The sequence below is a fragment of the Terrapene carolina genome, unplaced genomic scaffold (assembly GCF_002925995.2).
Source record: "Terrapene carolina triunguis isolate 2854851 unplaced genomic scaffold, T_m_triunguis-2.0 Scaffold84, whole genome shotgun sequence".
NCBI classification, from domain to species: Eukaryota; Metazoa; Chordata; order Testudines; family Emydidae; genus Terrapene; species Terrapene triunguis.
In genome coordinates this window covers 27,390,166-27,409,861 of record NW_020664435.1, presented here as the reverse complement: position 1 = coordinate 27,409,861, position 19,696 = coordinate 27,390,166, and the positions used below count along the sequence as shown (strand labels likewise).

The 19,696-nt window shown below is 41.4% G+C and overlaps 1 protein-coding gene across 3 annotated transcripts in view; it reads left to right on the top strand.

The window, feature by feature from the left end:
* Positions 1–70: 70 nt before the first annotated feature.
* Positions 71–19,696, top strand: part of UMAD1 (UBAP1-MVB12-associated (UMA) domain containing 1) — a 121,022-nt gene continuing 101,396 nt past the window's right edge. The window contains exons 1-2 of one of the 3 annotated variants that reach the window (XM_026649437.1): positions 71–245; positions 11,886–11,995. In XM_026649437.1, coding sequence (XP_026505222.1) covers positions 11,914–11,995 — 82 coding nt within the window. In that variant the 5' untranslated portion in view covers positions 71–245; positions 11,886–11,913. Of the gene's footprint in view, positions 253–11,885; positions 11,996–19,696 lie in introns of all 3 variants that reach the window. The other 2 variants (XM_026649436.1, XM_026649435.1) reach the window with 2 other exon arrangements.

Sequence of the window (19,696 nt, the reverse complement as noted above, 5' to 3'; positions counted from 1 at the left end):
GGGGAGGCGGGGGGGCGGGGCTTCCTCTCAGGCCGCCAATCGAACGGGACAAAATGAATTACCGACGCCCTGGTGACATGGGCAAACGGCGCTTCTTACTGCGTAGGAAACGGAGGGCGGTTGTGGTGTCTATGTCAGGTGTGAGGGTCAGGTGGGGACTGCCTGGAGATTGAACCCGGAAGCGAAGGCGCCAGCGGCAGCGCCAGGAGGTGTCGTGGTTCGGTTCGGGAGAGCGTCTGAGGCGGGTACGCGGTGAGTGAGCGGAGCGGGGCTGAGCCTTCCCCGCCGCGCGCCACAGTCCCTAGCTGAGGGGAGCCGCTTGGGGTTGTCCCTGCCCCCACCCCCTGGAGCGCTGGGTGCGCAGAGGTGCTAGGGGGCGACTGGTCTCGTCTCACCCTCCCCGCGCGCACACACACACACACACACACACACACACACCTGTTGCGCAGAGCTGAGGATGGAGGGTGGCTGATCTGCCCCGTCACTAACCCTTCCCTATTCTGATCAGAGCCGTGACCCCAACTCGATGAAAGGCAGCCAGGTCATGTCTCCATGTGGGTGTGTTTCAGGAGGGGTTTGTGAAGGGCTGTGAGAAGCTGCTCAGACTTTATCTACATTTGAACATAAGAACGGCCATACTAGGTCAGACCAAAGGTCCATCTAGCCCAGTATCCTGTCTTCCGACAGTGGCCAGTGCCAGATGACCTAGAAGGGAATGAACAGAACAGGTAATCCTCAAGTGATCCATGCCGTGTTGCCTATTCCTAGCTTCTGGTAAACAGAGGCTAGGGACACCATCCTTACCTATCCTCGCTAATAGCCATTGATGCACCTGTCCTCCATGAATTTATCTAGGTTTTTTTAAAACCTTGTTATAGTCTTGGCCTTCACAACATCCTCTGGCAAGGAGTTCCACAAGTTGACTGTGTGTTGTGTGAAAAAAATACTTCCTTTTTTTTGTTTTAAACCTGCTGCCAATTAATTTCATTTCGTGGCCCCTCGTTCTTGTGTTATGAGAGAGTAAATAACGCTTCCTTATTTGCTTTCTCCACACCAGTCATGATTTTACAGACCTCTACCATATCCCCCCTTAGCTGTCTCTTTTTCAAGCTGAAAAGTCCCAGTCTTTTTAATTTCTCCTCATATGGAAGCTATTCCATACCCCTAATCATTTTAGTTGCTCTTCTCTGTAAGTTTTCCAGCTCCAATATATCTTTTATGAGATGGGGTGACCAGAACTGCACGCAGTTTTCAAGATGTGAGGATACTATGGATTTATATAGAGGCAATATGATATTTTCTGTCTTATTATCTATCCCTTTCTTAATGATTCCCAACATTCTGTTTGCTTTTTTGACTGCTGCTGCAGTGGATGTTTTCACTTGAAATTATTTCAGTATAATTGAAGTTGCTCGGGGGTGTGAATAAGTTCTCCCTCTGAGCAATGTAAGTTATACCAACCTAAGCGCTGGTGTAGACAGTGCCATGTTGGCAGGAGAGTTTCTCTCTCCAACCTAACTCCTGCCACTTATGGGGGCTGGAGTTAAGGCCTTGTCTACACTACTGGGGTAAGTCAACCTAAGTTACACTATGTAGCTTAGGTCAATGTAGCTTAGGTTGACTTACTGCCAGGGCTTTGGAGCGGAGCCCGGAGCTGGAGCGCGGAGCAGCTCCGGAACAGTGGAGCTGCAGGTTTTTGCCTGGAGCCGGAGTGGAGCCGGAGCACAGCTCCAAAGCCCTGCTTACTGCAGTGTCTACACTGTGCTGTGTCTCCCGTCGACTTATCTTACTCCTCTTGTTTGGGTGGAGTACTGGAGTCCACCGGAGAGCGCTCTGCGGTTGATATAGTGGGTCTTCACTAGACCCGTTAAATTGACCCCTGCTGCATTGATTTCAGCAGCGTCTATCCCTGGTAAGTGTAGACATGCCTTAAGTCAGTGGTTCTCAAACTGTGGGTTGGGACCCAGTTTTAATGGGGTCGCCAGGGCTGGCTTAGACTTGCCGAGGCTTGAGGGCTTCAGCCCTGGGTGGCGTGGCTCAGGTTACAGGCCCCCTGCCTGGGGCTGAAGCCTTTGGGCTTCAGCTTTGAGCCCCCCGGCCGGGGCGGTGAGGTCAGGTTTTGGCTTTGGCCCCGACACCTAGGGTGGTGGGATTTGGGTGGGCTCAGGCTTCAGGGGTCATGTAGTAATTTTTGTTGTCAGAAAATTGGGCCCCTCCTCCTGTGGTCACAGTGCAATGAAGTTTGAGAACCCTGGCCTACGGCTATGCAGCTGTGCTGATATAGCACTTCTTGTGTAGATGTAGCCTCTATGCCCAGCCAGAAGGAAGTGCTTGGACCTAGGGTCCATATAGTGTTGGGCCGGACTCTTACTGTTTTTCTTCACAGTGGTGCAGTAAATTTGACTCCAGTGGTGTAATGTTACAAGGGGGTGAAAGTTCACTCACCTAAACAAGTAGTGCCTTGGGCGCTCAGGCCACAAAGCTCCCACTGATGTGAGCGCTTTTCTGTCTGGAGTGTAGTGCCTCACCCGGAACTGGAAGTGTGAATTGATAAAGGCTGTTGATGGATGAGGCTGGAGGTGGAATTAGATCTTCAGGATGGGAGGGGAGACAAACTTTACTCCCTACTGATGGAGCTGAATTGGTTCATTCTTTGAAGATGTTATTTTAAGGGATAAGGGCTAACCACTTCTTTAAAAACATAAACTGCTTTTACTTTCACATTTTGAGGCTCTCTAATTTAATAGGTGAAATCAGTGGGGTGGAGGGATAGCTCAGTGGTTTGAGCATTGGCCTGCTAAACCCAGGGTTGTGAGTTCAATCCTTAAGGGGGCTACTTAGGGATCTGGGGCAAAATCAGTACTTGGTCCTGCTAGTGAAGGCAGGGGGCTGGACTCGATGACCTTTCAAGGTCCCTTCCAATTCTAGGAGATAGGATATCTCCATTAATTAAAATTAAGTGGTCAGTATGGACCTGCAAAGGCCAGCCCTGGGAGTTGCTCCCCCATACTGTGCTTTAAAAGTGGCTTTCTGCTGTGCTTGGGTCTCCTTTACCCAGGGAGAGCTGCTGCTATTCTCAGGGTCTGTGGGTGCAATTGGCTTTTCCTGCTGCCTCACTCATTGGGGACACCCAGTGCCAGGTCTCTCTTCCCCTTCACTGCCCAGTGTGCAAAATTGCCCCTCTGCCTTGACTGACTTTCCTCCCAATCCAGTCAATCTTCCACCATCACTGAAGTTGTCCTTGTAGTTGCTAAGGATCCTTATTCCATGTTAATTCTAGTTAGCATTTCCTTCTGCCTCTCACACCATCAACCATCCAATTCTCCTCGAGTTCTTCTCCTACTTGAGACTTTGAGTGTTCTTTCCTTGCTCATCTGTGAGCTTGTTGACTGCTACTTTCTGTTGGTGCTCCCGAGGGGCTTTGGTCCCCCATCCCTTTGGTGTCTCTGCACTCCTGGGTATCTACATCTGCTTCTTTGATCTCTTCCCCCCCCCCCCCCATCTTTGTTGATAATCCACAATTCTACCTTTCTACCCCTGACACTTTCTTGTCTGTCCATGACTGTGTCTCTTCATATCACACTGACATATCTTTGCTAAACTCTCCCTGGACTATCCTTTCCAGCACTCATTCTTGTGATCTTATTTGTCTATGAACCCATAATTTCCTCAAATCCAGGCTCTCATCAGATCTTGTCCTTATCTGCTCTTCTGTTTTCTATGACATTTCTATACTCTGCTGCATTTGTACCCATCCCCAGGTGCCAAATTTCTGATTCATGCAGTGATTCTTTCTCACTTGGACTACTGTGATTTCTTCATTTCCAGCCTCTAGCTACTAGTCTCCAATCTATCGGATATGCTACAGACAAAATTGTGTTTCGTTGTCCATGTTCTCCATCCCTACACTAGTTCCCTGTCTTTTCCCAAATAAATTCAAACTAGTTCTTTTAAGGTATTTGTCGCAGGGTAGGTTCACAGGGCGTCAGGTTGTGGGGGTATCAAAGTGGAGATTTAGCATCCTGTGGCCTGCCTCCTGTGTTACCACAGCTTCCCGGGCCCCCCAAGGCAGGGTAGTCCAGTAGCTGGAATCTGTGCTGTCTCCCTTTGGTGCAAGGCGGCGCGACCAAGTGACTAAAGTCAGTACGGCAGTCCTGCTGCATGGTTTGCCCCTGCTCCAGCCCTAGGGAACTGGTGCTTCCACAACCAGTCTCAGTCACCCAGTACCTCAGTCCCGCTCCCTGGGTCACTTCCTACCCTTCTTTCCAAGGCTGGTAGTCTCGTGACCTCCACTGTCTCTCCTCCGTTGTTGTTGGCGGTCGGCTGGGGTGGTCTGTTGAAGCCTCAGCCCAGCTGACTTCTGGGTCCTGGAGCTCCGGCAGTCTCCCTGTAGGAGCCTGCAAAACACATCTGCTCTTGTTGGAGCTGGAGCATGCCCAGCAGGGGCGAGGGGATGTGGCTTTCTTGGCTGACAGAGTGTAGTTAACCCCTTCTGAACCATTGTGGGGTAGGTACACCCCATCACAGTATTCTTGTTCTTCTTAGTGTACTTGTCAAAGGCTTTCTGAAAGGCCAAGGACCTTCACCAAAGACTCTTATCCTATGACTAATTACTTGGTTAAGAGGGAAGGTTCTTTCATGGATCAGTAACTGGTTAAAAGACAGGAAACAAAGCATAGGAATAAGTGTTCAGTTTGCAGAATGGAGAGAAGTAAATACCAGGGGTCTCCCAAAGATCTGTACTGGGCCAGTGCTGTTCAACATATTCATAAACTGTCTGGAAAAGAGGAGTAAACAGTGAAGTGGCAGGGGTTTCAGACAATACAAAATTACTGAAGGTAGTTAAGTCCAAAGCAGACTGTAAAGGGTTACTCACAAAACTGGTTTCAGAGTGGTAGCCGTGTTAGTCTGTATCAGCAAAAAGAACAAGGAGTACTTGTGGCACCTTAGACTAACAAATTTATTTGGCCATAAGCTGCATGCAGTGGAAAATACAGTAGGAAGATATATATATACACACACACATACAGAGAACATGAAAAAATGGGTGTTGCCATACCAACTCTAATGAGACTAATCAATCAAGGTGGGCTATTATCAGCAGGAGAAAAAAAAAACTTTTGTAGTAATAATCAGGGTGGCCCATTTCAAACAGTTGACAAGAAGGTGTGAGTAACAGGAGAGGGAAAATTAGCATGGGGATATAGTTTTTACTTTGTGTAATGACCCATCCACTCCCAGTCCTTATTCAAGCCTAATTTAATGGTGTCCAGTTTGCAAATTAATTCCAGTTCTGCAGTTTCTCGTTGGAGTCTGTTTTTGAAGTTTTTGTTGTTGAAGAATTGCGACTTTTAGGTCTGTAATTGAGTGACCAGGGAGGTTGAAGTGTTCTCCGACTGGTTTTTGTGTCCATTTATTCTTTTGGGTAAAGACTGTCTGGTTTGGCCAATGTACATGGCAGAGAGGCATTGCTGGCACATGATGGCATATATCTCATCGGTAGATGTGCAAGTTAACGAGCCTTTGATGATGTGGCTGATGTGATTAGGTCCGAAGATGGTGTCCCTTGAGTAGATATGTGGACAGAGTTGGCAACGGGCTTTCTTGCAAGGATAGATTCCTGGGTTAGTGTTTTTGTTGTGTGGTGTGTGGTTACTGTGAGTATTTGCTTCAGGTTTGGGGGCTGTCTGTAAGCGAGGACTGGCCTGTCTCCGAAGATCTGTGAGTGAGGGATCGTCCTTCAGGATAGGTTGTAGATCCTTGATGATGCGCTGGAGAGGTTTTAGTTGGGGGCTGAAGGTGACAGCTAGTGGCGTTCTGTTACTTTCTTTGTTGGGCCTGTCCTGTAGTAGGTGACTTCTGGGTATTCTTCTGGCTCTGTCAATCTGTTTTTTCACTTCAGCAGGTGGGTATTGTTGTTTTAAGAACACTTGATAGGGATCTTGTAGGTGTTTGTCTCTGTCTGAGGGATTGGAGCAAATGCAGTTGTATCTTAGAGCTTGGCTGTAGGCAATGGATCGTGTGGTGTGGTCTGGATGAAAGCTGGAGGCATGTAGGTAAGTGTAGCGGTCAGTAGGTTTCCGGTATAGGGTGGTGTTTATGTGACCATTTCTTATTAGCCCTGTAGTGTCCAGGAAGTGGATCTCTTGTGTGGACTGGTCCAGGCTGAGGTTGATGGTGGGATGGAAATTGTTGAAATCATGGTGGAATTCCTCAAGGGCTTCTTTTCTGTGGGTCCAGATGATGAAGATGTTGTCAATGTAGCGCAAGTAGAGTAGGGGCGTTTGGGGACGAGAGCTGAGGAAGCGTTGTTCTAAGTCAGCCATAAAAATGTTGGCATACTGTGGGGCCATACTGGTGCCCATAGCAGTGCTGCTGACTTGAAGGTATTCATTGTTCCCAAATGTGTGAAATTTGTGGGTGAGGACAAAGTCACAAAGTTCAGCCACCAGGTTTGCTGTGACATTATTGGGGATACTGTTCCTGACGGCTTGTAGTCCATCTCTGTGTGGAATGTTGGTGTAGAGGGCTTCTACATCCATAGTGGCCAGGATGGTGTTTTTTGGAAGATCACCAATGTATTGTAGTTTCCTCAGGAAGTCAGTGGTGTCTCGAAGATAGCTAGGAGTGCTGGTGGCATAGGGCCTGAGGAGAGAATCTACATAGCCAGACAATCCTGCTGTCAGGGTGCCAATGCCTGATGAGGCATCCAGGATTTCCAGGTTTATGGATCTTGGGTAGCAGATAGAATACCCCTGGTCAGGGTTCTAGGGGTGTGTCTGTGCAGATTGGTTCCTGTGCTTTTTCAGGGAGTTTCTTGAGCAAGTGGTGTAGTTTCTTTTGGTAACCCTCAGTGGGATCAGAGGGTAGTGGCCTGTAGTATGTGATGTTAGAGAGCTGGGTGACTGGGCAACAAAATTCAGCCTTGATAAATGCAGAGTAATGCACACTGGAAAACACAATCCCAAATATACATACAAAATATGGAATTTAAATTAGCTATTGCCACTCAGGAAAGAGATCTTGGAGTCATTGTGGATAGTTCTCTGAAAACGTGATGTTGCACACGAGCAAAGTTCTGCTCTACCTAATCCAGGATCGCATTAAACGAAGGATGTAAGCAGAACTATCATCACAACAAGCTGGTTTTGGAGAGGGCCAAGGCACACATGACAGATCATGAATATCTGTCAATCATTGAAAAATGTAGAGTGCAGTCATCCATTGATCCTTTGTTTCATTGACTAATCAAAAGCATTTGATACCATTCAACATGACTATCTTTGAAGGATTTTGGCTGACAAGGATTCCAAAGCATTTTATTGAATTCACTGCAGTCTCTGCCAACACACCAGAATGTGAACAGCAGTAGGTGACAGTAAGTGGTTTTCCATTGCTGCCCAATGTGTGAGACAAATTTTGGCCCAAGCCTCTTTAACCTATATGCAGAATTTATTCTGAGACAAGCCTTGGAAAGTTTTGACAAAGTGGAAGGAGCTGGGATTTCCATTGGTGAACATCACTTAACCAAGCTCAGATATGCTGATAACACAATACTCTTTGCTACAACCCTTGATGCAATCCAACAAATGTTGGGATCTGTAAAAACAGTTAGTGAGCAATATGGACTATTCCCAACTGAATACAACTGGACTGAAACAAAATAGTTGTCAATGTACATGCAACAAAAAGAGGATTGAAGTTGACGACATGATTAATGGGCAAGTTGTAGATGAATTTAGTTATCTGGGATCATATATAGCCAAACATGACAGCTTTTCCAAAGAAATTGGAAGAAGGATAGGGTGGCTTGCTCAGCCATGGCCTCATTTGTGGAAAAAACCTTGGCATCTCAAAGTACAAAAGTGCAACTGGTGAAATACCTAACTTTTTCCATAGCGATTTATGAATGTGAATGGTGGGAAGTTGATGTGACTGACGAGAAGAAAATTGAAGCATTTGAAATATGGTGCTGATGAAGACTCTTGCGTATCTCCTGATGGAAGAGAAGACAAATGCCTGTGTTAGAAATATTATTGAAGAGAAGCAGACCATTATGTTGGAAATCAACTGATGCAAACTTGTTTACTTTGGTCACATTAGGCATAGAGATGGAAATAACCTTGAGAAAATTATGTAAAGAAATGGTGGAGGGTCTTCAGAGTGCAGGATAATCAGTGAGGAGATGGATGGATGATGTGTGGCAGATCACTAGGAAGATCAGCTTTTGAATGTTCAAAGCTAACAATGGATTTTGAAAGCTTTAGAAAATTCTGCTATATCAGTGATTTTTGAACATGAATACATAGATTTGGTTAATAATTCAAGAACAGCGGAATGTGTCGGGCAGTTCATATATGGTGAATAACCAGCACTTGTTCAATAAATCTAGGAAACTAGCCACAGCATACAGACTTTGCTAATACTACTGAAAAATGTTGCAGAAGTTGGAATGAATACTTAAAAATAATTAACTCAGTATTTCCTTCAAGCACGTGTTTTGGTAGGCCCCCACTAAACTTTCACTTCTTTCACCACTGTATGTTCTTTTCCAAAGACTTTCCCAAGTTTAACTTAATATAAAGTAATAGAATGAAAACCTATATACATGGTGTCATAAATATAGGGGGAAGGATAGCAACCTTTATGTATGCAGTAGCATAAAATCCTTCTTTGGCAGCTGTACTGGATTGCCTTACCTGTAAGGGGTTAAGCAGTTCAAATAACCTAGTTGGCACCTGACCAGAGGGACCAATGAGGAAAGAAGATACTTTCAAATCTGTGGCAGGAGGATTTGTTTTGTTTTGTTCTCTTTTTGTTGTTCCCTCTTCCGACTGAGGGAGAAGCCAAGCAGGTACAATATCTCCTGAAAATATACCTGGAATAATCCATCTAAAACCACAAGAAATTGTAAGAAGGGCAAGGAAATGCATTAGGTTATCTTTTTGTTTTTGTAACTGTGAAGCTGAGTCCAGAGGGGAATCCTCTGTGTTTAAATCTTTGTATTACCCTGTAAAGTTACCTTCCATTCTGATTTTGCAGGTGTGATTCTTTTATCTTTATTACAAAGTTCTTCTTCTAAGAACCTGATTGATTTCAGTGTCCTGAAGACAAAGGGTTTGGTCTGTGCTCACGTTGCTAAGGCAGTTGGTTAGTATATTATTCTCAAGCCTCCCCAGGAAAGGGGGGTGAAGGAGCTTGGGGGGGATAGGGATTCCAAGTGACCCTTCCCTAAATTTTTGTGTAAATCACTTAGTGGTGGCAGCAATACCATCCAAGGACAAGGAAAGGAATTTGTGCCTTGGGGAAGTTTTAACCTAAGCTGGTAGAATATAAACTTAGAGGGTCTTTCGTGCGGGTCCCCACATCTGTACCCCAGAGTTCAGAGTGAGTGAGGGGGAACCCTGACACATGGGATCAGAGGAAAAGAACCTAATCAATCGAACTTCTTTACAGACTGTTTGTTTTATTGAAAGTTTGAAAAATGGCAATACTGTATTCAATGGAAAGTAGAGCAATTTAGGCAAAAAGGAAAAGCAAAGTAGATAATGCAACACCTTTTCAGTGGACCATAAAATAACCTGAACATGTACATACAAGCTTTTGGGGTTCCAAGTGTGTCTTGCATGTCAAGGGACTATGGTTTAATAGTTTCGTACACAACTTTTTACAATAATGGAGAATTGAAGCCGCATGTTAATGAACTCTTAATTTTGTTTTTTTCCATAAAATTAAGAAAATATACTAAAGGGGAACTCTATTTAGATTTACTATTGTAATTGTTGAAGACATACTATAGATGGTGGTTCACAGCCGTTGAACTTACCGGTAATTGTCCAGCTATATCGGAAGAAGGACAGGAGACACCTGGATGTGGTTTAATTAGGCTGTAATTTTTATTAACTGTTTGTTTGCTTAAAGTGTCGTGCAGTCCTTTTGCAAAGGCTGATGGAACTGGCAGTCTCTTGCTTTCCATTGCAGTGTCCTTCTATAGTAAATGCACCAAAACTGCTGCTTATCATGGGTGGTGGGGGAATTCATACTTTTACAGGAATCCCACCTTCCAGGAGGGAAAAAAAAATACATTTTTATTGGATTCCTACCTCTCAACATGGAATAAATTATACATGTAACTTGATTTCAACGTTTCTGTACCGTAAGTGTATGCTTTTTATTAGTCATGCAGACGGCATTTGAATTGATACTGTATATATCGTTCGATTTTTTGTTAGCTGGTAGCTTGATTAAAAATGAAATCAAGAAAGATTGCATCTACGCTTCTTTTCATAAAAGATGTGAGAGAACATTTTAAATAAATATTTGGGTAATGGAAAAAGTCACTTTTTTTTTTTCTTCTGTCAAAGAAATCTCCTAAACGAGGCTTTCTCAGAACAAAGTAAATTGGGATAAGGAGGGGAGAGCTTGTGGACATGGTTCAAATGAATGTCATCCTGAGTCGACTTCTAGTTTTGGTTGAAAACTTCGGAAAAGTGAGGGTTTTTTCCCCTCATGACCTTTTGTTCTGTGCCTTATTCATGAAGTCATTTTTGATAGTGTTTTCATAGCACATTAAGTCTTCATCAACTTTTATCTAACTAATACACTGCCTGAAATGATCAAAGGTTACATTATAATGAATAGAGATGTGAAGAGCTGCCCAGGATTCAGTTTTGTATATGAATATAGTGGCTATTCAAAATTGCTGAGATTGTACATTGCAAAGCTTGGATGGTAATTTGGGTATCCACAGTTGCTGTGCAAATCATTTGTTCCACTACTAGCATGTCTAACTGGCTTGTTTTTAAATGTGACAAACTGGCCCAGAATGGTCAGTCTATAGGTTTTCTTTTGGTGAGAAAATAACCATGCTAAGCTTGCCTGCTTAGTTTCTTAGCAAAATGCACACTGGCCTAACTAAGAATTACCAGTCATCTGCTATTCACCATATTTGAAAATGGTATTTAAAAGCTGCTGGAAAAGTTACACAGGTACTTTGCGGTTCTCTAGGAATGTAAGCTCTGAAAAACTGAAACTTTGTATTGTGAATTATATCTGGAGATATACCTATCTCCTAGAATTGTAAGGGACCCCAAAAGGTCATTGAGTCCAGCCCCCTGTCTTCACTAGCAGGACCAAGTACTGATTTTGCCCCAGATCCCTAGGTGGCCTCCTCAAGGATTGAACTCACAACCCTGGGTTTAGCAGGCCAATGCTCAAACCACTGAGCTATCCCTTTCCTCACATACCTAGTTTGTGTTTTCAGAAATTCATAACTTGGGGTCCAGTTGTTCAAACCCATGTAACTTTCATGCAGGTAATTCAATTGACTTCAATAGAGATACTTGTGCGAATGAAGTAATATGTGTAAGTTTCAATGGGATTGGGCCATTGGTTAACTTGCAGCAAAATTTGTTCCAACTTGGTGACAAGCATACATAGTGAGGATTAAATACCTACTGTATTTCAAGTTTCAAAGTTCAGCTAGTTTTGGATTAACTCTATCTGGGTCTGGTGAGTTAGGGAGGGCATAGCAATTTTTCATTGACAAAAGTGGGTGTGAGAGAATGTGAAAACATGCATCAAAAACAGCCAAAGGGTTTTCCTTCAACTTTATGAAGAAATGTAGAGACCAAACATGGAAACTTGCAGAAAAATTGTCTGTTTGGACTGAAAGTTATTAGTGAGGGAAGGTGAATAATTGTTTTGTACCTCTGTCTGTAGTGTTGACTTTCTCAACAAAGTATATCAATCCATTTGATACAAGGAAATCTGATTTTTCAAATCTAGAGATGCATGTTCAGAGTTAATATATGTAATGTACTATCTTTTTGTTAATTTTTCTAAGCTAAAGTATTGCTTCATACTTATTTAACAATATTTTCCAGTTAGAGAGAGGCTTGGGGAAAAGAAGATATGTTCAACTTTTTCCGAAAAAGCCAAGACTCTAAGAAGGTGTCATTGCCAGAAAGAGAGGCAGATGGATTTGTTCTTTTGGGTAAGTGATTCTAATGTAATACTGTTTTATAAAGTGTTTTAATAATATTACTACTGTCAATTTGGTACTTTTTTTTTAAATTTTTACATGAAAACAGAATGAGGAACAGAAATTGGTCAAAACACTGAACATATGCACACAATTCTATTTCTTTAAACAAGATTATAATTGTTGCTTTCATTTCATATATTGTGATAAAGAGAAACATGGGTACTTTAAGCTAAATACTAAGGCTCTTAGCTGGTTGCCCAATGAAAGAGGTAAAATAAGAACACTGTGTTGCTGAAAAACATGAATAATTTCAACACTTTCTTCCCCCATTAAAAGGGAGAACTACTCTTCTTAAGCATTTATTTGTTATAAACTCAGTTGCTACCAAAGTCTTCCAGATATTAACTCGGAAATGTCTGCATGTTACATATGTTATTTATAGTCACATATGAAATGTAGGTCTTCTCTCTCAGAATCTGGCACTTGAGTACTTTGGTGAAAATTTAAGAAGTTAGTAATGCTTTAGTCTCCTAAAATGTCAGTTATTATAAATTGGATTTTCCAGAAATAAAATGGAATTCTGCTCATTTTAATCTATGAATTTGTCAAACATTTTTTAATCAAGTCTTTCATGGTCATGTAAGAGGGATCAAATGTGAGGAAAATCAAGTTTTTTATTACCTTTGTATTGCAACTGATCTTTTATTTCTTATTGCAATTAATTCCATCCTTGTGTAAATCTGTCATTATAAATACTCTGATGCCATCATTATCCTGATTTACTGATTTGTTCTTGCCAGAGGTCTTCCACCTCTCTATTTGCAGCTGACTTTTTCCTACTAATACTGAGTATTTCAGTTACTGTGGATGTATTTAGGAGTTTCTTCCATTTGTGCTGATTCTAACCTTTTCAGAGAGATTCCCTGTGGATGTAACGAGTATTATCACTGGAATGGTTAGGAAATTTCATAACAGAAGAAATTTTTTAACGGAAGTATTAGGCAGTAGCTTCCAGAACAACTGTTTGTCTTGTAAGTAGTTGGGACACCTATTGGTATGCAAGTTGTTAGGGCAGGTCTACTTTCAAGGATATAACTTTTACTTTTGTAATGTCCTGTTTAACAGTGGCCTCTCAGTAAACTTACTTGATCTGCTACAGCCCTGTATCCACAAACTTCAGTTTTGGTAGCTAAATCTATTAATTCTGACACCTGCATTTTTAAAAAAAAATCTCTTCAAAAGCTTCTGTAAAGCACTTCAGAAGTAATGACTATATAGCTTGAGGCAGTCCCAGAGTCAATGCTGCAATTCCAGGCGTGAAGAGCTGTGGGCAGAAGTGTCTTACATGTCACATACATCCTGGTGGTGACTGTAATTTTTGTTTTGTTTTAAACTAACACAGTGGTTAACCTTGCAAATTACTTCAAAATAGATTGCCATATAATTATTTCTTTCCCTTGTAAAGGAATGTCCAGTAGTCCTGACAGTGGAAGGTATCATTCCCTTATAGATGGAAGCAGGTACAAAACTGTCAACTTCAGGGGAAGCTGTCACAGGAAGGAATGCCTTCTTCAGGAAGTCATTAGGAGTTCTGTCTCCATTTATCCCAGAGCAGCAGCAGTTTAGAAACTTTAGCTACCTGTGTGGTTTTAATTTGGTGATTTTTCTTAAAATTATTTTTCAGATTTGATGGTAAAGTACTTTAGGCCCTTTAAATCTTGTTTTATTTTTTTGTTTTTTTTGGGGGTTTTTTTTTTGTCAGTGGAGTCTGGATTTTAACGAAGGCATACAAGAGTAAATAACTTAAGAAACCGAGTCTCTTTCCAACTCCTTCGCCAAGGGAGGAAGGATAGTTCTTTCTGTACTGGGAAAAAGGAGGGAGAGCCCCAGGTCAAACGTGATACTGTGGTCAGGAGAGTTTCTGTCACTATAAGTCTTCAGCTAAATTCTGTGGCATGTGAGAATTCAGACATCCTCATAAAGTACTTCTGAATGGGGTTTTATAAGGAAAGGGTGATCCCAGTACACAAATTTATAGAGGTAATTATTCATTGTTCTTTGTGCTAAAGTCCACAGATCTGTTGCAAGAGATACCTCGTCTGTTTGCGAGTTGGAGGCAGAAACAGACTTGTCAGTCACTGGCTGCAAGGGAATGCCTGACCTGAAGTTCCCCTCCAGTCTTCTCTGCTTCCATAGTGGCCAGTGGCTCAGCGAGCCTTCTCTGTTGCATAGCTTTTCTGAGGGAAATTCCAAACTTGATTTCAAATTTTTACATTAATATTTTTGGCTCTGTGTCTGTCTCTAATTCTGATCTGTGTCTCAGAGCTGAGTTTGGCTGTCTTCTGCAGGGCTTTTGCTGAGGTTCAATTGCCCTGATAAGGGATTTTTACAAAAGATGAAGAGTACCCTAGAAGAAATAGGTGGGTGCAGGATTCTAAACAGTGCTACAAAGGAATGAGTGGCAACATAGCATAAGCTTTCACCATGTCGATTGGGTTCAGGGAAAACCAGTTATTGGGAATCACCAAATAAACTCCACCCCCTTCCCTCATTCCTCCTCCTCTCGCCATGCTTTCCTAAAGGCCAAACAAAGTTAGAAAATAAATTGTGGGTGAATGTAAACACATGGATATCATTAGACTCCTTGTTGGGTCGTAATTGAGAGTTTCCATCTCTCAGTTTCGTCCATTGCATTACCTCTAGAGGTAAGCACCTTCCACAGGTAGTTGTGAATGTGAAATTTGTTAGCTAGCAGGTTAAAGAAGTCCTCAACACTCCTTCCCATGAGGCCCGTTGCTGTATATGTATGCATCACAGCCACAAGCCAATAGTGTTTTTATCTCTGGATAAAGAGTGAGAAGTCTATTCTCTGTGGAATTAAAACAACAAAAAAGTATATTTTGTTGCTGAGTGTTGTCTTGTGCTAAGAACACCACCTTTGCGCACACACTTCTATACTGTGGTGATCTCTCACAATAAAATTGTTAAATGAACACTAAATGATCACAGTAAAGATATGGAATGCTACTTGCTAGCATTCCCTAAGTGTTTGGAAGCTGTTTTATGCCAATAGTTCTATTCTCCCTGTTTCGTAATACAAGAACAAGGGAATAGTCAATTAAACAGAATGGTGGCAAATTCAGAACTAATAAAAAGGACATTCTTTTTCATACAATGCATAATCAGACTGTGGAATTCATTTCTGCAACATGTTAAGGCCAAGAACTTACCAAGATGCGAAGAGGGATTAGATGTGTATTAAATAACCAGAATATCCAGAGTTATAATAGTGAATGTTTCCAAATCTTGAAAGAGAGAAAACTTCCTGTTTTCAGGCTTTAAGCCAATCTCTGCTAGGGATGAGATCTTTGTTGGGGTCAGAGGATGTAACACATCATCCCGCATCTGCCAACTGTGATTGTATCTTGTGCAGGATACTGGACTGGATGGACCATGAGTAAGGCTAAGATTTTTGTCAAGGTTATTTTTAGTAAAAGTTACCGGACAGGTCACGGGCAATAAACAAAAATTCATGGACCCCGTACTTATCTGTGACTTTACTAAAAATAACCAGGGGCAGGGCTAAATAGGGTGGAGGAATGGAGTCCCGTGGGTGGGTGGGGAACTGACAGGCCAAGACCCCCGCCATGGCTGGGGACACAGCCCTGGCTTCAGCGGCGGGCACAGCCATGGGGGAGGGCTGGGGGGGTGGTGGCGTGCAGCCCTCTGCTCCGGAGCTGGCCGCAGCTGCAGGACGGGGTGTGTGGCCCCAGCTATGGCCCCGCTAAGTCCCGGCCGCAGCCAAAAGGGGGCACACTGCCCTGGCCGCAGCTCCTGGCGGAAGCTGTGGGACTGGGGCGCAGCAGGGGGAGCAGCCCCCACTCTAGAGCTGGCTGCGGGACAGGGGTGCACAGCCCAGCTGCAGTCCCCCCACTGCCCGAAAACCAGGGGCTGCAGGGTCCTGATTCCAGCCATCCAGCCCCAGTTGCAGCAGGGCAGGGGTGCACAGTCCTGCCTCCAGCCCCCACGTCAGCTGCTGACAGCTGAAGCGGAAGAAGTCACTGAGGTTTGGTAAAGTCACGAAATTCGTGACTGTCGTGATCTCTGTGACTAAATCATAGCCTTAACCATGAGTCTGATTCACTATGGTAATTCCTATGTTAAAGGTCATATGTAGTTCACTTCAGTCGTTGGTATCCTAGCATACAGGAACTGGTTTGTCTACAATGGTGTACAGCAGATTTAATATTTAGTTTTTTTGAGAATTGCAGTTTTGTTGCAGAAAATATTTTAAAATAATCTCTTGAATCCACTGAAGTTCTTCCATATGAGGAAAAAACAATGCAACATGAGTCAGTTTTCTGTCCAGAAAATATTGACTTTGTCCTTCGAAAAAGCTAAGTATTTTTTTCTCACCTTTATTTTCCTACAGCGTATTCTAGATATACAAGTGCCTGAAGTATTGTTTGCAGTGAAAGGAAGAATTGGATACACTACAAATTGGAATTAGTGGGGCTGTGTAGCTTTCCGTTATAAATAGAGTATAATTAGGGCCCGGTGTAAATCATGATTGGTTTTTTAATATTTATTTTTATAACATTCATAATAGTGTAAAGGGCAAAGTATTGAATTTCACAGAGTTTGCACGATTTGAATTTTACAGGTTAATATACTCCCAGGATAGAATGAGTTCAGTAGACTAAATTTAGCTGTAAAATTCATTGTGTTGTGTAGCTGAGTTGTGTTGCATGCACGCAGCAGTCTATTTGTCCCCAAAATTTGGAAACAGCACTGTAAGCTAAGGTAACTTTTTGTATTAAAGACTTAATAGACATTTTTCTTTTTTAAAAACTTTTTAAAAGATCACAGTTTGGGCATTTTCATGATTTCCATGCCCTTCCTGAAATCAAGATTTACACAAAGCCAGAAGTGTATTATATTCCTTGCAACATTAAAGACCCAAAACGATGAAGGCAATCGGAAAGTGATAGAAGTAGATTTTGTTTACAAAACTTTTTAAACTATTCTGTAGTGTTTGGTTGAAACCACCAATATCTAATGGGACCCCATTTCCCAGATATGTTTATTTTGATCAGAATTTGCCAATGAGAAGAAAATACATGCATTTTAAATATCCTTTTGTTCAAACAAATGTATTATGAAAAGTACAAGTCCATAAATAAAATTACTTCTGTTCTAGTAATAGTTCTAGTACAGCAGCATAATTGATCATTTCTCAATATTTGTACAATTGGATTTATTAGTGCAACTTTGTTTTTACTTGGAAGATCAATGGCATGGCGATAGAAGTGTTAGCTCTTGATGCTGTTGCTTGTTTTTTGGGACTTGCTAATATGTGTGCAGAAGAACCATGTCAATGTCGACAATGTTTTCTTCCTTAATACTAAAGGGGCTCTCAATGGGGCTAATAAGCAAGGGTTAGTGGTACTCGTTTATTGTATTTTAAGCAAAAGTACATTAAATACACTAGGCAGGATGCCAGTTGGGCTTGTGCTTCTCTCATCCAAAGTCCCTTGTGACTTTCCCCATAATGAAGCTGCAGCATCCATCATGTGGTTCATGTTTCAACTACTGCCCTCCCAAAAAAAGCAAACTGCTTCATCTCCATAAAATTGTTTTACAATAAAATGAGTGGTGTAGTCTTCAAAATAAAAAGCACTATCTGAATAGTACACCATTAAATAAAAAAGCCTGTGCCCATGCAAAGTCTGGTCAAAATTTCTGACAATAGAAGTTTTTTAATCTCTTGATGTGTCATTAACCTACATCTGAAAAAAGTGTATTGCTTTCTGTCTTTTATGCATAAACGAAATTAAGCTACTAATCCTGTTAGGTGTCTAATACTACAGTCTGAGTTTACTGAGCAAGGAGGAGGGAACAGGCCCAGGAAAATAACAGCCCTCTCCTCTGTCTTTCTAGTCACCATAAGGAGATAATGGCTACCTCCTCATTCAGTAATGAAGTCAAAGTAATCCTCTTGGGTACTTGTTTCACACAAAAACAAACTGCAGTTTGCACTTGTATCACTAGGTGGTAGTTTTTTCCTTGCATTCTGCTGCTACTGTAAAAAATCAGTGGAGTACAGTACAGTAATTAGACTAGGTTTTAATCATAAGTTCAAAGCTTTATTTCAAACATTTTGTAACATTAAATTTATCACTGAAGTGGCACTTTCAGATTTCATTTTTTACTATTAAATGTTGATAGCTATTATCTAGATGTTGGCTTGTAATTCCTTCCAAGAGAGATCTGTTGAGGGCCACGAGACCTACATAACACAAAGGAATGAATTTGCATATTTTTATAGCAGAAAGTAACAATGCAACAACATGAATAATTGGGAGCACAAGCTTCATGCTATATTAATACTGTTGAAAAGCATGTGTTGATTGTACTCTAAAAGCAAGTTGTGTTTTGGTTGAGTGAACTTGGTCAGCATCTCTTATGTAGATTAAAGGAATTAGGTTACAGAACAACAGAAATTCATTGTTTTGCAGTATAAGCAGGTGTATTTCTTAAAAACAGTATATATGTTTTTCTTTCTTTCTAGATTTCATATAACACAGGAAATAGAGATCTACATTTCACTGTAACTCAAATGGGTTTGACTTTTAATGTCTGTGATCAGAACATATCATTTCATTGGCTGCGGCCTGCACACTAGGAAAATTTCTTGTATATCTTTAGGGTTGTATTTTAAATAGAGAAAAAAAAAAAAAAAAAAATTTCTCCTCAGTCAAAATTCAAACCCTGAAAGCTTTTTAGCTCTTGAAAAATATTACTTAGTCATGTATATTATAGTCCCCCTGCCTCTTACTTTCTAGGGTTCAATCTGTCAGGTCATATTCCAACATACCTTGTAACATGTAAGCTTCATAATTGTTTTTTAGCTTTAAAATGTTCCTGTTAAAATGTTAATGTGCATAATCAAGTTTATTTGACATGTCTGTAGTAGCTCCTAATGATTGTAACATAATATAAACAATATATTGTAAAGAACAGCTGTTGTTTATAGTGCTGGGTGGACTAGATGTAGCTGGTTAGCCCTTAATCCTAATTATGTTTCAAAAAATATACCAGTTTTTGAATATTAACTGTACCAACGAGGACTCCTATTTTTAACTGCTTGTGATTTTAATTTCAGAAGAATGTAATGTAACATGTTGGAACCAAAGAGAATAAGTTGTTTTAGGACTTTCAAGCAAATGTGTGTACTTTCCTTTCACTGTCCCATTGAAAATTCTCCTTGGTCCATCCAATGTAATAAACATTTTAACATGTTATTCGAAACATTTATGTTAAGCATGGTCTTGTATTTATGTTGTCTGATTGAAAGAAAAATTGCTAAAATTGGAGTAGCATCTTTTTCAAGATTGCATGGCTGTTAAGCTTTTTGAAATAAATTTGTCATCTGACAAAAAAATTGTTTTGAGGTCACCAGAGTATTTGACTGTTCACCCCCACTTTGAAAGAAAGAGAGGTCATCCTCCTAAGAATAAAATAGTAGATGCCGCAAGCATTTTCCAGAATTGAGTTATTGCAGAATGCATCTTTACAGTTCTCATGTTGGAGAATTTATATATTGAAACACCTATAAAGATTGCTTAATTGACATGCCCACATTTGGGCATGGGAGTATTTGACATTGCTCTTCTAAGTCCTGCAAATAAGGAGTGATGAAAGTAAATA